General features: G+C 37.9%; 1 protein-coding gene across 2 annotated transcripts in view; it reads right to left on the bottom strand.

Annotated features, from left to right (window-relative positions):
• Nucleotides 1-548: 548 nt before the first annotated feature.
• Nucleotides 549-19,116, bottom strand: part of EIF2AK3 (eukaryotic translation initiation factor 2 alpha kinase 3) — a 68,428-nt gene continuing 49,860 nt past the window's right edge. For both annotated transcript variants that reach the window (XM_046661866.1, XM_046661867.1), the window contains exons 14-17: nt 15,401-15,568; nt 9,516-9,617; nt 3,038-3,100; nt 549-1,751 (exon numbers count right to left, since the gene is read on the bottom strand). In XM_046661866.1, coding sequence (XP_046517822.1) covers nt 1,551-1,751; nt 3,038-3,100; nt 9,516-9,617; nt 15,401-15,568 — 534 coding nt within the window. In that variant the 3' untranslated portion in view covers nt 549-1,550. The remainder of the gene's footprint in view (nt 1,752-3,037; nt 3,101-9,515; nt 9,618-15,400; nt 15,569-19,116) is intronic.

The following is a 19,116-nucleotide window of genomic DNA, read 5'->3' as shown; positions in this document are numbered from 1 at the left end:
CAATATTCAAGCCGCACTGTGAAGTGAGAGTGTGGATAGAGCGTACGAAGATCGGTGATATGTTTTTCCAGCTTACGAATTGCTCATAACTTTGCAGGGCAGACGTTATTTGTCTGTAAAATGAAAGTGATCATGCATTTGACCATTAAAGGTTATGTCTAGCTGGTTTGTGCCATGTCAGTCCAGCACGTCATGGGCCTCCATACGGCACAGGCCAGACACACTGTGATACCAACACAACCAGCATCACCCCGGCCCTCTTGTCTGCCAGGTCTCCCTTTAGGGCAGGGTCCTCTTTATGTTCCCGGTCCCTGGCACAGAGTAGGCCCTGCACAAATGTCTCTTGATTATGTCTCCACTGAATTTTGAAAAGGACTTGGTCCTGTTAGGTCTTTGGGAAATAACAGAGAAGATATCTGTTTGGAATTGGATAGGAGTAAGTTTTCTTGAGGGTAGAGTATGACCTTCCTAGATCTATCACACTATTTTATAAATTTGAAAAACTACCATTTTAGGGCTAATTTCCCAAAATAAGAGTCGACCATAAATAATTTTTAAACTTTTATTAAATCATTTAGACTTGAAAGAAGTCACAATAGTTAACACACTTAAGTGTGTTCTGTACACCACCAACCCAAATGGATTGAGTTCAGAATTTTTATAAATAAAAAATAAACATATTTACAGTGAAAAATAAAAACATGTTAGCAAGTTAGATGATTAAACTATTATTTATAATCAGTTTTGGAAAAGTACCAACCTACAGGATTACATATGAGACACTTGAGAATTTATTAGGTCTAAAAAGTCCATAATTGAAGAAGTTAGTTGTAATATATGATTCATTTCTTACTGCGGCTTTTTTCTTCCCCAAACCAAAACTTTCGACCAATTTACATAAAAAGCTTCATTCTCCCTTTATTGGAGGTAAAAGTACAAAAAGCTCCTAAAATTCTCCCTAGAACCATCTAAGGAATAAAGCTATTTAACGCTACAAAGGTCACTATAAAACTAGCTCGGGACATAAACCATTATACAATTGTGCCACTTGTCCTCCAAAATAGTGCAGATTCCTAATTTACCCACCAGGGACAAAAACGGAGTCAGCTTTTTTGGAAATCAGTTTCATAACCACCACCGTATCTCTAGAAAGCATATTCTAGAACAATATAGTTACCACATATAGGGATTTTCATTCTTCTGTAGTATAAAAATATTTTCCTTTTAATTCTCTCTGTATTTTAGGGATTGCTTCCACGTCCCTAGGCAAAAGGTGAGGGCTATAAAGCGTGGCCAGCCAGTTTCAAGAAACCAACGAAGAAAAAGGACCACACGCGATCGAGTGATAGCCCTCTCCTCGAGTAGCGCAAAAATCAAGAGTTGGCTCAAATTAGGTGACGCCCCAAAGTCCAGTTTAAATTTCACTTAGAAAAAGTAGTCCTAAACAAAATTGAGCAAAGAACAACATTGTCAAGTCCACGATTTTGGAAAGCCACATGTAAGAGGAGGCTATTCTGTGTCACGTGTTCGGAGTTCGGAACAACTTAAGGCTAACTGCTCGGCAAAGGGCTCTGGGAGTTGCTGGGCTGTCTGGAAGGTTTTGTTCCTGATGAGCTCACGGAGCGAGACCTCTGTCTGAGCACTGTTTTCCCTGGAAACTCCAAGTCCTCAAACACAGCATTTTCAATGATGTTTGTAGCTTCAGGCCGTTCCATGGGGGATGGAGACAGCATGTCTTGAACCATCACGTGCTGAAATATAAAAATTGTTTTGTGATAAAAGGGTCAGGTTTAGACCACTAAACAGTCCCCTAAATCAGGAGTCAACAAAATTTTTCTGTAAATATGTTGTTTGCGAGTCAGTTTCCGAGGTGACTTCTCAACTGTGCCACTCAAGTACAAAAGCACCCACAGACAGTCTGTCGACAAACAGGCATGGCTGTGTCCCAGTAAGATGCTATTACAAAATTAGGGAGCAGGCTGGATTTGGCCTGTGGCTCATAGTCTGCAATCCCTCCCCCAAATACATATGGACCATTTTGGGGTAATTGGTTGTTTTCTAACATATAATAAAATAAATCACATCCTTGAAGCACAGACATAATCTGACTTTAAAAATTAATTCATCTTGCAACTGCATATGAATCTACAATTATCTGAATAAAAATTTCAATTAAAAAATAAGCATGCCAGAGATCAGTACCTAACACCTTTTCTTGATTTTTTTTTTTGAACCCCTTTTAATGTATTCTTAAGAGCCACCCTGGGAATTTACTCATCAACTTTACAAAACACGTAATAACAAAATAATCTTTAGTGAAACATATTTCATTTTACATTACTGTATCTCTATATTATTATAAAGTTCATGTTTAATGTAATCCTTCATTATACTTACAATATTGAAAGATAAATTTAGACTTTTTCCAGTTTGATAATTAGCCCACAGTCTAACTGACTTCAACTTAAGAAAATTGAAGATTTATCAATGTATAAATTTTAAAATGATAATTTGTGCACCAAACATATTACTAAATAAATAAGAGCTGCAAAAAGACACTTAAAAGTTTTCATCATCAAGACCAGCTTAATTTTCCCTTCCCACTCTTCTGAACCATTACTGTGTCCCTTTGAGTGGTTGAACCCCAACACACATAAACAAAGGAAATGAGTGCCTTTTTTTTTCTTTAAAGAAGCCAATTTTTTAAGATCTCTCCCCAGTTCACTAAGATGAAGAGATTAATGGCACAGTCCTAACAGCAACTCTAATCCTGTGAGAGTGCGCTAGGAGTTCAGCTGTACTGAAGGCAAGGTTGCTGCAGTTTTCACATAGGATCGTGCAGCGTGGAGCACAGGGCCCCGGGCTGAGGCCAGTCTTTGGTTTTAACAAGTTGTGTGCTCTTGGAATCAGCTTCCTTTCCTCTCTTGACCTTTGGCTTCCTCATCTGTAAAATGGGAAACCAATGAACTGACTGCTAAGGACCCTTTAGGTTCTAAATATGATTCTGAACAAAATAAAAGATGAGAATTATACAAACCTCACGAGGATATTTCTGAGTAAATAGTGGTGGAAATTTGAGATTTCTTACATCGGTTAAGATCTAAAATGGAAGAAAAGTGTTACTTATCTTTAAATCTGTTTTGACATATGGATCTGTTTAAACATAAAAATATTTTTTGATGCTCTAACAGAGTGCCTAAGAAGAAAGGCTGGATATTAAACAGATGGAAAACTTATCAACAGCATTTCTTAATTTGATAATCTACACAAAAGTGCTTCCTGAGCACATATGTAACACCATCAAATTGTCAAAATCTAGAAAATAATTCAGGTATAATTATGTTTGAATTGAATATATGATACTGACACCTGGATTTTAACTGAACTGGATTTGTGTCAAAAACAATTCAATCACTCATGAATATACGTTTGTGTCCTTAAGTGGGTAACTTTTCTCTTAGTCTCCAAGCTCTGTGTATTTGATATGAAAGGGTATATTCTTTTTCTTCTTTTTCTTTTTCTTTCTTCTTTCTTTTTGAGCGAAGAAAACCGGGTCAATTGTGCTAAATACAGAGTATAAAACTAAGCTATTGAAAGTTCATTGGGAAATTTTCATACAAATTATCACTCTCTTTATGTTCCAGTTTCCTTATCTATAAAACAGGGGTAACTGGGCCCACTTTGCATGATTGTTTTGAGAATTAAATGAGGTAATTTATTTAGCACAATGCCTGATATTCCTTTTATAATGACAACAAAAATAAGTTTTGAAAAATGAAATAAAGCAAATATGTCTTCATATTTCCTGAGAAATAAGCTGGAGTGTACTTAAAAAACAAAAATAAGGACTGGGTTGGCATTTGTTACTTTGCACTAATGGAAAACAGAAACTTCACTCGAAGAATCTATGCTGCAGGCCCTGGAGGGGAGGGTGTCACTGGCTAATAGGTAGGTCATACCAAAGTAAGCGCAGATAAATTAGCCTTGAGTGTGGACTCACAGAATTAATCACATAACATTTTTATTTTAAAACTTAGAATTTTCAAAAGACCTTGACCATAATTCAATGGGGGAAATGGAAAGTCTTTTCAACAAAAACATAAGCATAAAAGAAGAAATTGATAAACTGAGCTTCAAAATTAGAACTTGCTGCCCTTTGAAAGACACTACTGAGAAAATGAAATGGTAAGTCACAGACTGGAAGAAAATAGCCACAATGCATGTATCTGGCAAAGGGCTTGAAAAGACGATGAAGGTCATTAGTCATCAGAGAAATGCAAATTTAAATCATAATAGGATTCCATTATCCCCCTATTAGAATGGCTAAAATTTTAAAGACCAAAACATAACTGTTGGCAAGGATGTGGAGGAAATAGAACTTTTAGACACTGCTGGTAGGAATGTAAATGATACTTTCTTATAAAGTTAAACCACTCACCACATAGCTTATCCATCCTACCTGGGTAATTCCCCAAGACCAATGAAAACATATGTCTACAAAGAGACTTGCTCACAAATGTTTATAGCATCTTTATTCCTAGATGTTTCTCAATAGATAAACGGATACATGAACTGTGGTATATAAATATACACAGAGTGGAGTATTAATAATGAAAAGGAATGAACTACTGACATCCTGAGTAACATGAATGAATCTCAAAAACTTTAGGGTGAGTCAAAGAAGGCAGACACGAAAGAACATATACATGGTATGATTCCATTTAAGATGAAATTTTAGAAAAGACAGAAAGCAGATGAGTAGTTGCCTGACATAAGGGCAGGGCCTGAAGGAAAGGGATGGACTGGGAAGGAGCACAGGGAAACTTTCTGGGTGATAGAAATGTTCTATATTCTGAATGTAGTGGTGGTTATGTGGTGTATAAATTTGTTAAAACTCATCAAAATGTACATTTAAAGTGGGCACATTTTATTGTCTGTAAATTATACCTCAATAAAATTGATTAAAAAGAAGACCTTGGTCAAATCATTGAATAGTCTGTTTTACATTCCCTAATAGGATTTCAGAAGAGAGTTCTGGCTAAACATGGCAGATTTTTGACTACATTTGCAGTAAACAGTTTCACTGAAACAAGTGCAAAAGAATGTACAATATATAAATAATGTCTATAAGAATGAGTGCAGTGGAAGAAAAGATCACATTTTTGTTAGAAACAAAGTAGATGGAAGCATAGCAACTACCTTAGCAGAACAGAGGCAGGCAGACCAGGGTGCCCACAGGGGAGAATGTCTATGAAGAAGGAACTGACTAGCTGTGCAGAACCTGAGAGTGTGGGGGTAAGGCTCAAGGATGACAATAGGAGAATTATCTGAAAGTCTGCGGACAGAGTAATATATCCCCATATGAACATATGAGGTTCATTCTCTGGAGAAACTGAACCAAGGAAGTCCAGACTTAGAGTCACTCAATAGAGAGGAATAAGAGTGTGCTGGGACGTGGGCATGAAAACAGTAGGATGAAGTGAAGATCTGCCTGCTAAATAGTAAGATAATCTCCATCCCCAGCCCTCCACTACTCTTTCTCAGGGAGGAGAATGAAGCCTTCTTCTTTGCAGAAAATGACTGGTGCTAGAAAAAAGGCCTATAGATGCTGACAGGTGGGGAGTTCTCCCCTACACCCCAAGGTAAGAACCGGATTGCAGCCCTTGCTGTGAAGTCTACTTCTAGTCGCCAATTTAGAGCCCAATTCTTAAATATGAAAAACAAACATTTCAAAAACCCAGAGTTGAGGTCTTGGTGGGGAGGGCGGTAAGTGCGACTCTAAGGAGCAGCAGGGGAGTTCTTTGTGGCGATGGACAGCTCTGTATCTAGACTGCAGGGGTAGTTACACAAATCTGCACCTGAGATCAGATAACACGGAACTATACACACACGGTACCAGTGTCAAATTCCTGGTTTTGATATTGTACTACAACTAGGTAGGATGTAACCATTAGGAGAAATTGGGTGGAGGATACACTGAATCTCTCTGTATTATCTTTGCAACTTCCTGTGGATTCATACTAAGTTCAAAATAGAAAGTTAACAAAAAAAGGAATCCAGAGGAAAGAGACAGCATAGAAAGAAGAAAACTTAAAACGTATCCATACACATAACTGAGATTCTCAGAGATAAGCGAAGATCCTGAATCCATGTAAAAAGAACGGACTGCTATAAAAAAGGAACAATCATGGACAATAAAAATTGGATTGTCAACATAAAGAAGTAATTAGGAAAGCTGGAGTAACAAGTTAAGGAACTCCTGCAAAGAATGGTAAAAAAAAAGACAGAAAGATGGAAAATACGAGAAAAAAACAAGGCATTTATAGGATTAAGTCAGGGGTTCCAGGAAAAGAAAAGAGAAAAATTAGGGAAGAACTTATCAAAGAAATAATATAAGAAATTTGCTAGAACTGAAGGATTCACTTCTTCTAACTGAAAGGAGCTGCCAGGTGTTACGTACAGTGAGGGGGCTGGAATCAAGCAAAGGACTGAATCTTCTAACAGCACTGATAAAAATAAAGCTGTAAAAGCTTCCAGAAAGAAGAAAGCAGGTCAAACAGATCCCATATAAAAAGATCAGGTATCAGAATGGTGTCAGCTTTGCAATAGCAGCAGTGGAAGCTACGAGGCAATGAGGCAATGCTCTCAAGGTTCTGAGGGCAAGTATTTCCACCTAGATCTGAACCTGGGCAATTTATCAATTGTCTGAGGATTGAATAAAACACCTTTTCAGACGCCTGAGGACTCCAAAAATTTCTTTCTCAGGAATTTACTGGAAAATGTGCTCTAGAAAAATACAGAAGAAAACTACATAGCCTAGGAAACAAGGGATCCAACCCAGGAGAGTGGGGAGGTATATTCTTGGGTGACGATTTATAGAAGGTCTGGCGGATAATCAGTACAGACTGGAGGACAAAGGCTTTGGGAAGAAGGACTCTAGAGGGGGGGAAATATATATATACACACATATACAAAATATTTACATATATATAATGTATAAAAGCTATATTGCACAGAGAAAATGATATGTAACAGATTTCGAACATTTATTTAAAATTACAATAAAGGTTCATAGAAAACTAAGCAATTGAGAAGTGGCAATTCTGAAAAAGATGATTGCATCAGAAAGAAAAGAAAGTCAGAGTACATTATTTGGTCTAGCATAGAACAATATTCGCATGAATTTGCATAAATACCTACTATTCATTTAACCAACATTTTTACATAACTACATTTTCATTGAAATAAAATTCACATAAATAAAGTTCACCTTTTTAACCATTTTACAGTGTATATTTCAGTGGTTTTTATTCTATTCACAATGTTGTACAACCATCGCAACTATCTAATTCCAGAACATTTTCATCACCCAAAAAGAAATGTTGTACCCAGTAAGCAGTCACTCTCCTGTCCTATCTCCCCCTAGCCCTTGGCAATTACTAATCTACTTTGTTTCTATGGATTTGCCTATTCTGGACATTTCATATAAATGGAATCATATGATATGTGACCTTTTGTGTCTGGTTTCCTTCACTCTGTGTAATGTTTTCAAGGTTCATCCATGTTGTAGCATGCATCAGTATTTCATTCCTTTTTATGGATGAAAAATATTCCACTTGGTGATCTAGTAATTAAGATTCGGCACTCTCACCACCATGGCCAGGGTTCGTTCCTGGTCATGGAACCGCACTACCCATCTGTCTGTTGTCACACTGGGGAGGCTGTGTGTTGCTGTGATGCTGAAAGCTCTGCCATTGGTATTTCAAATACCAGCAGGGTCACCCAGAAAGGACAAGTTTCAGTGGAGCTTCCAGACTAAAGACAGACTAGGAAGAAGGACCTGGCCACTCACTTCTGAAAAAATTGGCCATGAAAACCCTGTGAATAGCAGCACAGCAATGTCTGATACAGTGCTGGAAGGTGAGAGGATGGCACACAAAGACCGGGCAGGGTTCTGTTCTGCTGTACACAGGGTCACCAGGAATGGGAATTGACTTTACAGCACTAACGACAATATTCCATTGTATGGGTATACCACATTTTGGTTTTCCACTCATCAGCTGATTGACATTTGGGTTGTTTCTACTTTGTGGCTATTATGAAAACGCTACTATAAACATTTGTATACAAGTTTTTGTGTGGACCCATGTTTTCATCTCCCTTCAGTATATACCTAGGAGTGGAACTGCTAAGTCATATGGTAATTCTACGCTTAACTTCTGAGGAGCTGTCAAACTGTTTTCCGTAGCAGCTTCACCATTTTACATTCCCACCAGCAATGTACGAGAGTTCCAATTTCTCCACATCTTTGCCAACATTTGTTATTTTCTGTTTTTTTTTTAATTACAGCCATCCTAGAGTGTGTGAAGTACTATCTCATTGTGGTTTTGATTTGCATTTTCCTAATGAATAATGATATTGTGCTTATTGGCCATTTGTATATCTTTGTGGAAATGTCTATTCAAATCCTTTGCCCATTTTTTAATTAGGTTGTCTTTTTGTTGTTGAATTGTAATAGTTCTTTATAAATTCTGGATACTAAAACCCTATTGGATATATGATTTACAAATATTTTTTCCCATTCCCTGGATTATATTTTCACTGTCTTGATAGAGTCCTTTGATAAACTTATAACTACATAAATTTTGATGCCATATGATTCCTGATCCTTTACATATGTTGGACCTATTTTATTTTCCTTTCTGGAAGCTTTTACGGCTTTTATCTCTGGTGTTCTGAACTTTAGTCATTTTGTTTTTTTTAATTTTCCTCTTTCTTTTTTTCCCCATTTATTGTACAGAACGGTTGGTAGGTCCTTTCAGTTAGAAGACAGGAGTCCTTGGGTTCTATGTCAGAACTACGTCATCTTTTAGTATAGCCAGAAGTCAACAGGTAAGGTCTAAAACTGATAAATTAAGAATGATGACAAGAGCATAAACTTTGGAAATAAGGAGGTAAGCACCAAGGACAACAGATACAACAGTTGAGGGTGACCACTTATGAAGGATGGGGAAGAATGTGACAGAGGCCTACTTTTAAAAGACTTGCAGTGCTATCTTCCTTAAAAGCCATGATCATGGTTCATTTTGAGAAGAAAAAAAACTAATTATGCTTAGTTTGCCAGCTTTTAAGTATACAAGTGTGTGGCCACTTGTATTCTGGAAAATTCTTCTCTGACCAACCACTACCGTCACTCCCTCTCTAACCCCCACCCGCATTACCCTGTAATTCCCTTAGCTTTGCACTTACTACAAATTTATTGAGTGCAAGATATTAAGTTATGATGAATTTAAGCAACAAGAAATAAACAACTCAACTAAATAATTTTTGAATATTAAGCTTTAAATGGAAACAAATAGTCCACAAATCCTTCCTGTATAGCTCACATGACCTCTTCCATTTCTAGTTAACTAGTCTGCTGGTATTAAGAATAATTTACTCTTCTTTTAAAACTCTTTTTCGTAAATTTTAGACTATTTCTTTTTTCCACCTTTTTTGAGGAGGGGGGAACTTACCCTGACTCTCTCCATCTGAGTGCCAAATGGGTATAGCAATTCAAATAGGATGAGGCCTAAAGAAAAGATGTCCACTTTGTGAGAGTAGTTCTTTCCATGAATCTGAAATCCCATATAAAGAAGAAATATTAGCAAAAAATTAACAGAGACAGTACAATTGGTAACATGGCATTAGGGCATCCCAGAGTTAATTTAGTCCCTTCTTGGTTTAAATGTAATTGCATATGTAAAAATGTTAGCAAAGAGTTAATAACCTCTCAAGCCTCTTTTCTCCAACTCTCTACAGCAAGAGTAATTAAACTACTCAGCATTACAGAAGGAAAGCCCAGCTATAGCTCTGAGATATGCATCAGAAGAAAAGGCCGGCAGAAACCTGGAGCCTTGCAATGCTAAAAAACTTTGTGGGAGCCAGTAAAAGCTGCTCCACTACCCCCAGGTGAAGTTTTTCAAAGAGAACACTATCTAAAGTAAATCTCTCATTTCTAATCATCTTAGTCTCACCCATTTTTATGAGAAAATCTTCATTACTCCAAACCACTAATCAACTGTGGTTAGCCCTCATTGTGGCACTTAATTATGGACTACTTTGCATTCTTAGTTGTATTTTTCATGTGTATATTTCTTATTCTCCACAACTAGATTATAAAGTCCTGGAGGGAAGGGAATGCTTCTTTTGTATTCCTACCATCCAGCACTGGGCTAAGTATAGAGAAGGCACTCAATAAACACTGATTTGTTAAAATGAACAGATGAATTACAACCCAACTACTCTATTAAACAAAGCCTCATTCAAATTAAAAGCGACCTCCTGGGACTCAGAAGAACCCTTTTATTTGTGAAAATTACTTTAGGCACATAATTTGACATTTGGCAGAGGCTAAAGAAGGATGTCACTTTGGGAATGCTCCACACCAGCATTTCCTAACTGGGGGAGTCAGAAGGTAGTAGCGGGCGATCAGAAGCCCTGCGCAACTCCTCTCTAACCCACACTTGGTACCTGTCTCCCTGTTCCTCCCATGAGCTAGTCTGCCTCCATGCTTACAGAGTATCAGATAGGGAGATTCAATGACGGTGTCAGCTGCATCACCGTCCTCTCTCCCCTTACCTCTTATCCCTGGGGTTTAGGAAGCATTCGAGGAAAACATGTTCAAAAACAGCTTACAGGGGTACAGTGAAAAGGACACCCTCCTAGACTGTTTGGAGAATATAAACTAACATACCTTCATGAAAAGCAATTTGGCAACAAATGTTTACTCCCACTTAATGGTCCTATTTAATTTCATCCACCCTAGGGTAGATGGACATGTGGACAGAGACTCTGTACGCAGGGATAGTTATCTAAGTGATGTTCCTGAGAGCAAAATTTACAAGTAACCAAAACGTCCAAAACTAACGTTGAATAAATTGCTTAACAGAGAGAATACTATGCAGTTGAAAATATTTTCTAAGAACATTTAATAATGTGAGAAATGCTTACATTTTAATACTGTATCCAAAATTGTACGGATTAGAATCACAATTTTGTTTTCCACAATAAGGTATGTAGAAATAAGATGTGTAAATATACGCATAAAAGGAAATAACCACTGTTAATGTTTTAGAGCTTTTTTTTAGTAAATTTTAGACAATTTTTTCTTTATACATTCCTATATTTTCCACATTCCCTACATAGAGGATAGGTTAATATATAATGTGAAAAAAGCATTATTTAATACATTTAAAAAAACAAATGCAGGCTCATGAACACATAAAAAGTGATCTTTACAAAATATCCAAAAAATAAGGAATTAAGTACAAAATCTCAAGGGGGCAGAATATGATACACCCTTTTAGAGTTTACATTGGTTGTTGCATCACTGTGCAATCACAACCAAGAACAAAGTAACTGTGGTCTCTGCTCATTTTCTCCTAAAAGGATAAGAAAATTAAGAGCTTTGATAAAAACTATTTTAAAGCAATGTTTTAGAACAACTTCTGAGGCTTGGGGAAGACAATCCATACAACGTATTTTGAGAGACTTTTTAAAAGGATGTTTCATAAAGTGACAGTTTCTGAATTTAAAGAGGATTATTAAGAAGAGAATTACGACTGTCTATTTTTAATTACCTTATTTTAACTACTGTACACTGCCATGACAAAATTTCTACAGCTATCCTTGACTTTCTAGGATCTTCAACAATAGCAAATATCACTTGTCATCAATCTGTTCCTCACTTAGATGGCAACCCTTGCCTCCAACACACACCCCCCCCCCCCCAGCTGCAAACTAAAATATAGTCAGCACAGCAGTGTATGTGAAGTGGCAAAGACTACCTCCTTTTCCGAGGAATTGTGGATATTCCTCTTTGATGGTGCATCAAAACTCAGTAAGTGATAGTTTCTTAAGTCGTTTGCCCTGTGGAATCTGAAACCCTATCATTAAACGTTTTGTACTCTGTTACGTTAACATCCTTGGCCCATTTTGCACTTTGAAGGGATCTTTTACCCATCCATTACCCAATGGATCTCATGATTTTGTAACACTGTGCATTAGTAATTTGGAAACTATTGGTTCCCTAAATTAGGCAACTTTTCCAAAAGTTGTCGCAATTCATTACACCATATTTAAAAAAAAATCTCTTTGATTAATATCACCAGCAGTCTCTCCAGAAAAGACTTTAAGTATTAGGAAACCGTCAGGTTCCCAGTGGTGAAGAGTTGAAAAAGAGTCTCTTAAGGAGCGAGCCCAGTGGTGCAGTGGTTAAGTTTGCAAGTTGTGCTTCGGCGGCCTGGCGTTCGCCGGTTCAGATCCCCGGGTGCAGACCTACGCACCGCTTGTCAAGCCATGCTGTGGTAGGCATCCCACATATAAAGTAGAGGAAGATGGGCACGGATGTTAGCTCAGGGCCAGTCTTCCTCAGCAAAAAGAGGAGGATTGGCAGCAGATGTTAGCTCAGGGCCAATCTTCCTCAAAAAAGAAAAAAAAGTCTCAAGTGAAAAAAGCAGGTGCAGAAATGTGTGCATAGTATGCAAGCTTTTGTGTTGTGGAGGGAAAGATAGATATTATTTGCTTACATTTACATAAAGAAACTTTGGAAGGATGTGCAAATAACGAATGGGGACAGTAGGCGGAAGGGAAGTGGCTGGTGGGGACTAGGCAGGTGAGGGATGGGTGGGAGGGAAACTTTAAGCTTCTTTTTGAACCATGTGAATGTGCTACCTATTGAAAGTGAATTTTAAGAAGGGAAACATAAAAATACTGGCAATGGACATCAAAGCCAATTAACTATATGTATCAATGACTTGTGAATATGGATACCAAATTGAAATTGAATTTTACATTCAAACCCAAACTGTGTTCTTAGTAAAAGCTCCATAATTTTAAATATAGTGGTCATAATAAGCCAAGTCTGTAACTCCCACGTGATGTTAACAAAGAGCAGGAAATGGAAGATGGTAAGAACTGAGAAAGAAAAGATGAGAGTAAGGATTTGTATTTGATGTATCTAAATCCAGATCCTAACTCCTAAATAGAATTAAAAATAATATTTCTACCTTCTGTATCACTGCAGAAGATAAATGCAAACTACAACCAAAGGAAAGGGTGTGGAAACACAAAACACAAAACAAAACTTAACGTGATGCTAAAGCCAAATATTAGTTACGACAATAAATAAATGTGTTTAAATTTCCCTATGAAAGGAAAAACTTCAGATTGGGTTAAATTTTTTTTCAAAAAAAAAGGTTAAAAGGGGAAGCCAGATGAAAAATATACTAGGCCTTATGTATAGCTGGCACTTGAACATTTATCGATGAATAAATTGATATACTTTCATTTCAAACTTCTAGACCACAAAGAAACATCAGTGTATTTGGAAACACAGAAATTGTAACTGTCTATGAACAATACAATAAAAAAGATTATAGTAGTTTGCTTTGATTTTGGTTTTTTATTTGTTTTTGCTTCTGTTCTGGCTAGCTAGAAATTTTTAAAACCCTCCTCAACAACTATCAGGTGAATAATGAAGTAAAAAAAGCTTACAAAGAACTAAGAAAATCATGACAAAATGAAAAATATTGAAATTCATAGGAAGCTATCAAAGTTCTATTTGGAGATAAATTTATTTGAAAGAGCTTCATTATATAAGCACATGACTGCTTATTTGCACATCCTTCCAAAGTTTCTTTATATAAACATAAGCCAATAATATCTATCTTTCCCTCCCCAACACAAAAGCTTGCCCACTATGCACATATTTCTGCACCTGCTTTTTTCACTTGAGACTTTTTTCTTTTTTGAGGAAGACTGGCCCTGAGCTAACATCCATGCCCATCTTCCTCTACTTTATATGTGGGATGCCTACCACAGCATGGCTTGACAAGTGGTGCGTAGGTCTGCACCCGGGGATCTGAACCGGCGAACGCCAGGCCGCCGAAGCGCAACTTGCAAACTTAACCACTGCACCACTGGGCTCGCTCCTTAAGAGACTCTTTTTCAACTCTTCACCACTGGGAACCTGACGGTTTCCGTTAATACTTAAAGTCTTTTCTGGAGAGACTGCTGGTGATATTAATCAAAGAGATTTTTTTTAAATATGGTGTAACGAATTGCAACAACTTTTGGAAAAGTTGCCTAATTTAGGGAACCAACAGTTTCCAAATTACTAATGCACAATGTTACAAAATCATGAGATCCATTGGGTAATGGATGGGTAAAAGATCCCTTCGAAGTGCAAAATGGGCCAAGGATGTTAACGTAACAGAGTACAAAACGTTTAATGATATGGTTTCAGATTCCATAGGGCAAACGACTCTTAAGAAACTATCACTGAGTTTTGATGCACCATAAGAGGAATATCCACCATTACCTGAAAAGGCTACTACAATATTCCTCCCTTTCCAAGTGCACATCTGGGTGAGGTCAGATTTTCTTCATTTACTTCAGCCAATATAACATATTACAAAGGACTGAATGCAAAAGCAAATATGAGAAGCTAACTCTTTTAAGTCAGATATTAAAGAGATTTGCAGAAATGTAAACAAATGCCAATCTTCTCATTAATTTCTTTTTGTCTTGGAAAATATTTTTCATAAAAATATCTTTAAGATGTGATGGGTCTAATATTATTATTTTTAATCGCATCAATAAAATTTTATAAATGTCTCAATTTTAATTTCTAATATGGCAAATACGGACAGAGAAAATCCCATATGAAAAACTCTTGGAGTCCAAATCATGTTTACAAGTAAATAGGTACTGAGATCAAAAAGTTTGAGAACCACTGATTTCGGCATAGAGAAGCTTGTGAGTATCATTAGCCTGGAGGTGGCTGGGCATGCTACTCTGAAGCCCCCAGGATGCCCTGCTCCCACCAGGCTTCCAGTCTCTGTCCTGTTTACGGTGCTTTTCCTTTGGAGACTAAGCATCCCACAAGGCAACGTATCCCAGCCTATCTACCTCTATTTCCTGCCATGGTACATTGTAGAAGTTGCCCGTGAATTACTGTAGCAAGCAGCTCAGTACAGTACCTCTGGCTCTAGCTGGCTCTGAAAACAGTTCCTACGTAGCTTACACAAGGTCAACTGGAGTTAAGTTTGGGAGGCCGGCATTAAAGGTCTCTTTCTAAATTTCTGGTGGCTGTCAGGTTCTGACAGGTTCTGCCAGAGGGTGAGCATGTTTTGTGCGTTGTGAGAATTTTTCTTACTCCATCCCCGATTCAGCTTGTAGAAACTGCACCCTAGCTGTGTTGCCTGTGGAACACCACTACCAGTTTCCATAACTTCCCGATTTTATTTTATTGGGTATTTTAGGTAGAATGTGGATGGAGATTCATGGGGCACTTCTAGCTTGCTGCCATGCTAACCAAAAATCTATTTTTAATTCAGAAGGAAAACAAAAAACTCACCTGCTCTGGGCTCATATACAGTTTGGTCCCCACTTGTCCTGTGTGTCTGGCGTATGCTGGCATTGGGGTCAGAACCATCTGCTCTTCCTCGTCCTGGTCCATTGCAGTCACTAACCCAAAGTCTCCGATCTTGACTACGTCGTCCATTGTAAAGAATATGTTGGAAGGCTGGAAAAGTAACACAGACCAGACCATGGTGGGTGTGCGTGGAGAAGGGGAGGAAATGCAGAGAATTATTTAAATGATTACAGAAAATACATACAAGAAATTAGACATTCGCAAGCATATTCTCTTCAAAATGGGCTAATATGAAAAGGAAAACAATCCTTCGATGCTAGGCAAGTACTGGGAGTAAAGAAAAGGGAAGGGTAGCAGGAGAGAGAGCATTTCCTGAACATCCGTTTAAACCCTCAGAGATTCACACTCCCCAGGGTCCAGGGTACTTAATCCTCAATCTTACTATTCTCTATACTCTCCATTGGCAAGTTTCTCCACATTTATGACTTAAACTATGATTATAATAACAGTAATAATAATAGCAAATGCACATATAGCACTTGCAATGTAGCAGGAGCCATTCTAAGCTGTTTACTACTAACTCGCAATACTCACAACCCCATGAGTTCTGTTAGTCCTTCATTCTACAGATGTGAAAACCGAGGCCCAGAGAAGTTAAGTAAATTGCCCAAGGCTACCCAGCTGGCAAGTGTGGAACAGAGATTCAAACCCAGGCAGTCTGGCTCCATGAGTAAAGGACTTCTGCTTGACTGCCACATGTCCAGCATTCAGGACAGTTCTTGCCCTGCGGTAGCTAATCACAACTCTCTGATGAATGCAGGGAACAGAGTGATCTTCAAGTCTGTGTCTGAGAGGGGAAAGCAGGCTCCTCAAGAGGAATCTGAGCTCTTAACTACAACTGTGTGCTGCCTCTTCTAACACCAATATGCTCCCAGACATTCCAAGACTCCTATCCCGAGTTCCAAACTCTCCTATGCAACTGTTTATAGGATATATCTAACCACATTCCTCCGGGGCTCCTCACACAAAATCTCCTGCACGAAATATACCATCTTTCCCTCAGAGCCTGCTCCAACCCTGCTAACATGACCACCATTCACAGCCCTTGAAACAGGGAAAAAGAAGGTCATTTAGTTCATGAAATTGAATTTCATCAGGCTTCAAATACTGCCAGACAAATAACATTTTATTCCCAAACTCCAAAATCTCATTATACAATTCTGACTTTGAAGCAATGAAGTTATTGCATATAACCAAAGTCTACAGTAATAACCTCCTGCTCTCCCAAAAATAACCCTATATGAGAGAGAATAGACTATGCTGCCTTAAATTTCAACTTTTGCCCCCCCTCCCATCTCCTGGTGTCAGCTGTTACTTACTGAATATTGCAATAGATATTTTTTTGGTTCTCCAGCATCTATACCCCTGTGATTCCACCAGAAGTATCCTGACTATGCAGCAACCCCAGGGTTCCTGTGGAAGCTATCTTGAGGTTGCATAAATCAATCAGCGTAATCCTATCCCCTAGCCAGGAGACTCATTTAGGGGTGAGTATGTGTCCTTGGCTTATCAATTAGAAGAAAATCCAAGACTTCTGATCAATAGTTGGGGAAAGAGACAATTTTCTCCCCACTCCGTATCCCACTACCTCCAAAAGGTAGTTACATTAAAACATGTAGGCCTAAGACTCGCTGGCAGATATCCAGAGACTATGAAGGGAGGGTTTGCCTGCAAAAGGAAACAAGAAAAGGGCGGTGTGGGGGAAAGAGAAACGAGGGTCTGGTCACATCACTTGATCCTGGATAAAGCTTTACCTGACTCTTGGACAGTTCAGTTACATGGGCCAATAAATTTCCTTTTTTGATTACAATAGTATAAATGCTTTTGGTTGCAAACAGAAGAATATTCAAAACAAAATGATACGAGCATACAGAATGTGTCAGGCACTGTGCTAAGGATATAACAGGTGAACAAAACAGACACGGCTCCTGCCCCTGTGAAAACCAGAGGATAAATAACACAAGTGTGATGAGAATTACGAAGGAGAAATACCAGGTTCTGTGAGGACACTGGGTATTTAAGCAACTGAAAAAGCCCAGTGTAACTAGAGACAAGAGAAGAAAAGACGAGAAGTCAGTCTGGAACATCATGGGCCAGAGAGTGCTAATGACAAAAACTGACCAAAATACAAAAGGGCGATGGGCCTAGAAGGGTTAAAGTTGAGCTCAAACACTTATGTAGGAATGAACAGAATGCATAGCCTTTTCAACTGGGAATAAAAATCTTGGGGGAGTTTCTTCTGCCACACTAGCAATCTCTAAAAGGAATTTATCTTTAGAAAGGAATAAACTTTTTGATTTCTAGAAAAGCTAAAAGGAAAATAAATTTTCTTCTTGAAATTTTTTTGATGCATAGACAAACATAGGAAAAATCTTTAGATAAAATTGTACCATTAAACAAATACTCACCAATATCTCACCAACATTATAAAATCAGAAGAATGTTCAATATTAGTAAAAACACAATTATACTGCCTTTCAACTTGGCATTTTGTGTGTACAGTAAGTGTTAAGCACAAGAAGAAGCCGTATATCAGCTCATTGCTTCCCACCAAATGATACATGTTTACCATATTCAAATAGCCAGCACTCAAGTTGGGTATCTGGCCTGTTGAAATTGTCTTCTCCCTTCCAACCAAAATAAATCATCTCTGAACTTTTCATTCGGTGCTAAATAATTCCTGACATCAGTTTGGGCCCACCAACATCAAAATCCATGAAGCACAGTGATTATATATAACTCAATAACAATTACTCTGAAAGATAGGAATTATTTCTAATTATTGCTCCTATTATTGCAAACGCTTAAAATGTACTCAAGGATCAAAAAACCTACAGCTGACTTCAGAAGAAAATAACTCACCCGAATAGCTGCTTTGGTGCCTGAGACAAAAAGTATGTGGTTACATAAAAAGCTGAAAATACTTAAAATGAGTGTAAATCTATCAAGAATTTAAGATACTTCCATCAGAAAAATATTTATATATGCAGTACACATCTACTGATGATCGCTATGAGCAAATGGAATAGGGCAGACATTAGTCAAATAAAAGTTCTATATACTTATTTCAGAAACACACACTAAGGAAATATTGCATGTTTTAGTAAGAATCTTAATTTAGCATACTGTATTGCTACAATAGTCAACACTATATACATTGAAAATAGAATCAAAGGTTTTAGACCTGTCAGCATCACCTGGCTAACCATCTGCTACCTTTCACTGTCTAGCTTCTCATCTCCTTCCCTGAAGCCTAAAAGTTCAGGACTAGGGGCAAAAAGTGTGGCGATCTGCCCAATTCAGAGCCAGCTAAGCAAGGAAGCCCTGCCGATCCTTTCACTACTTCGGGGCCATAGGGGAATTTGTGTCAGAGTTGCTCAAAGCCCTAGGGAAAACGGTACATCTGCTCATGGTAGATTTCACATAAAGGTTTTTTTTCATCAGGAGATTGGGAATACTTTTTACTGTAAAATGGACATAAACACATCATAGAGGAGAATTCACAATTTGCGCGCAGGTTTTTTTTTTTTTTTAAAGATTGGCACCTGAGCTAACACCTGTCGCCAATCTTTTTTTTTTTTTTCCTTTCTTCTCCCCAAAGCCCCCCAGTACATAGTTGTGTATTCTACTTGCAGGTC

Source organism: Equus quagga, chromosome 5 (genome assembly GCF_021613505.1).
Source record: "Equus quagga isolate Etosha38 chromosome 5, UCLA_HA_Equagga_1.0, whole genome shotgun sequence".
Lineage (NCBI taxonomy): Eukaryota > Metazoa > Chordata > Mammalia > Perissodactyla > Equidae > Equus > Equus quagga.
Note: the sequence above shows the minus strand (reverse complement) of the source record. Positions and strands in the feature narration are given on the sequence as shown.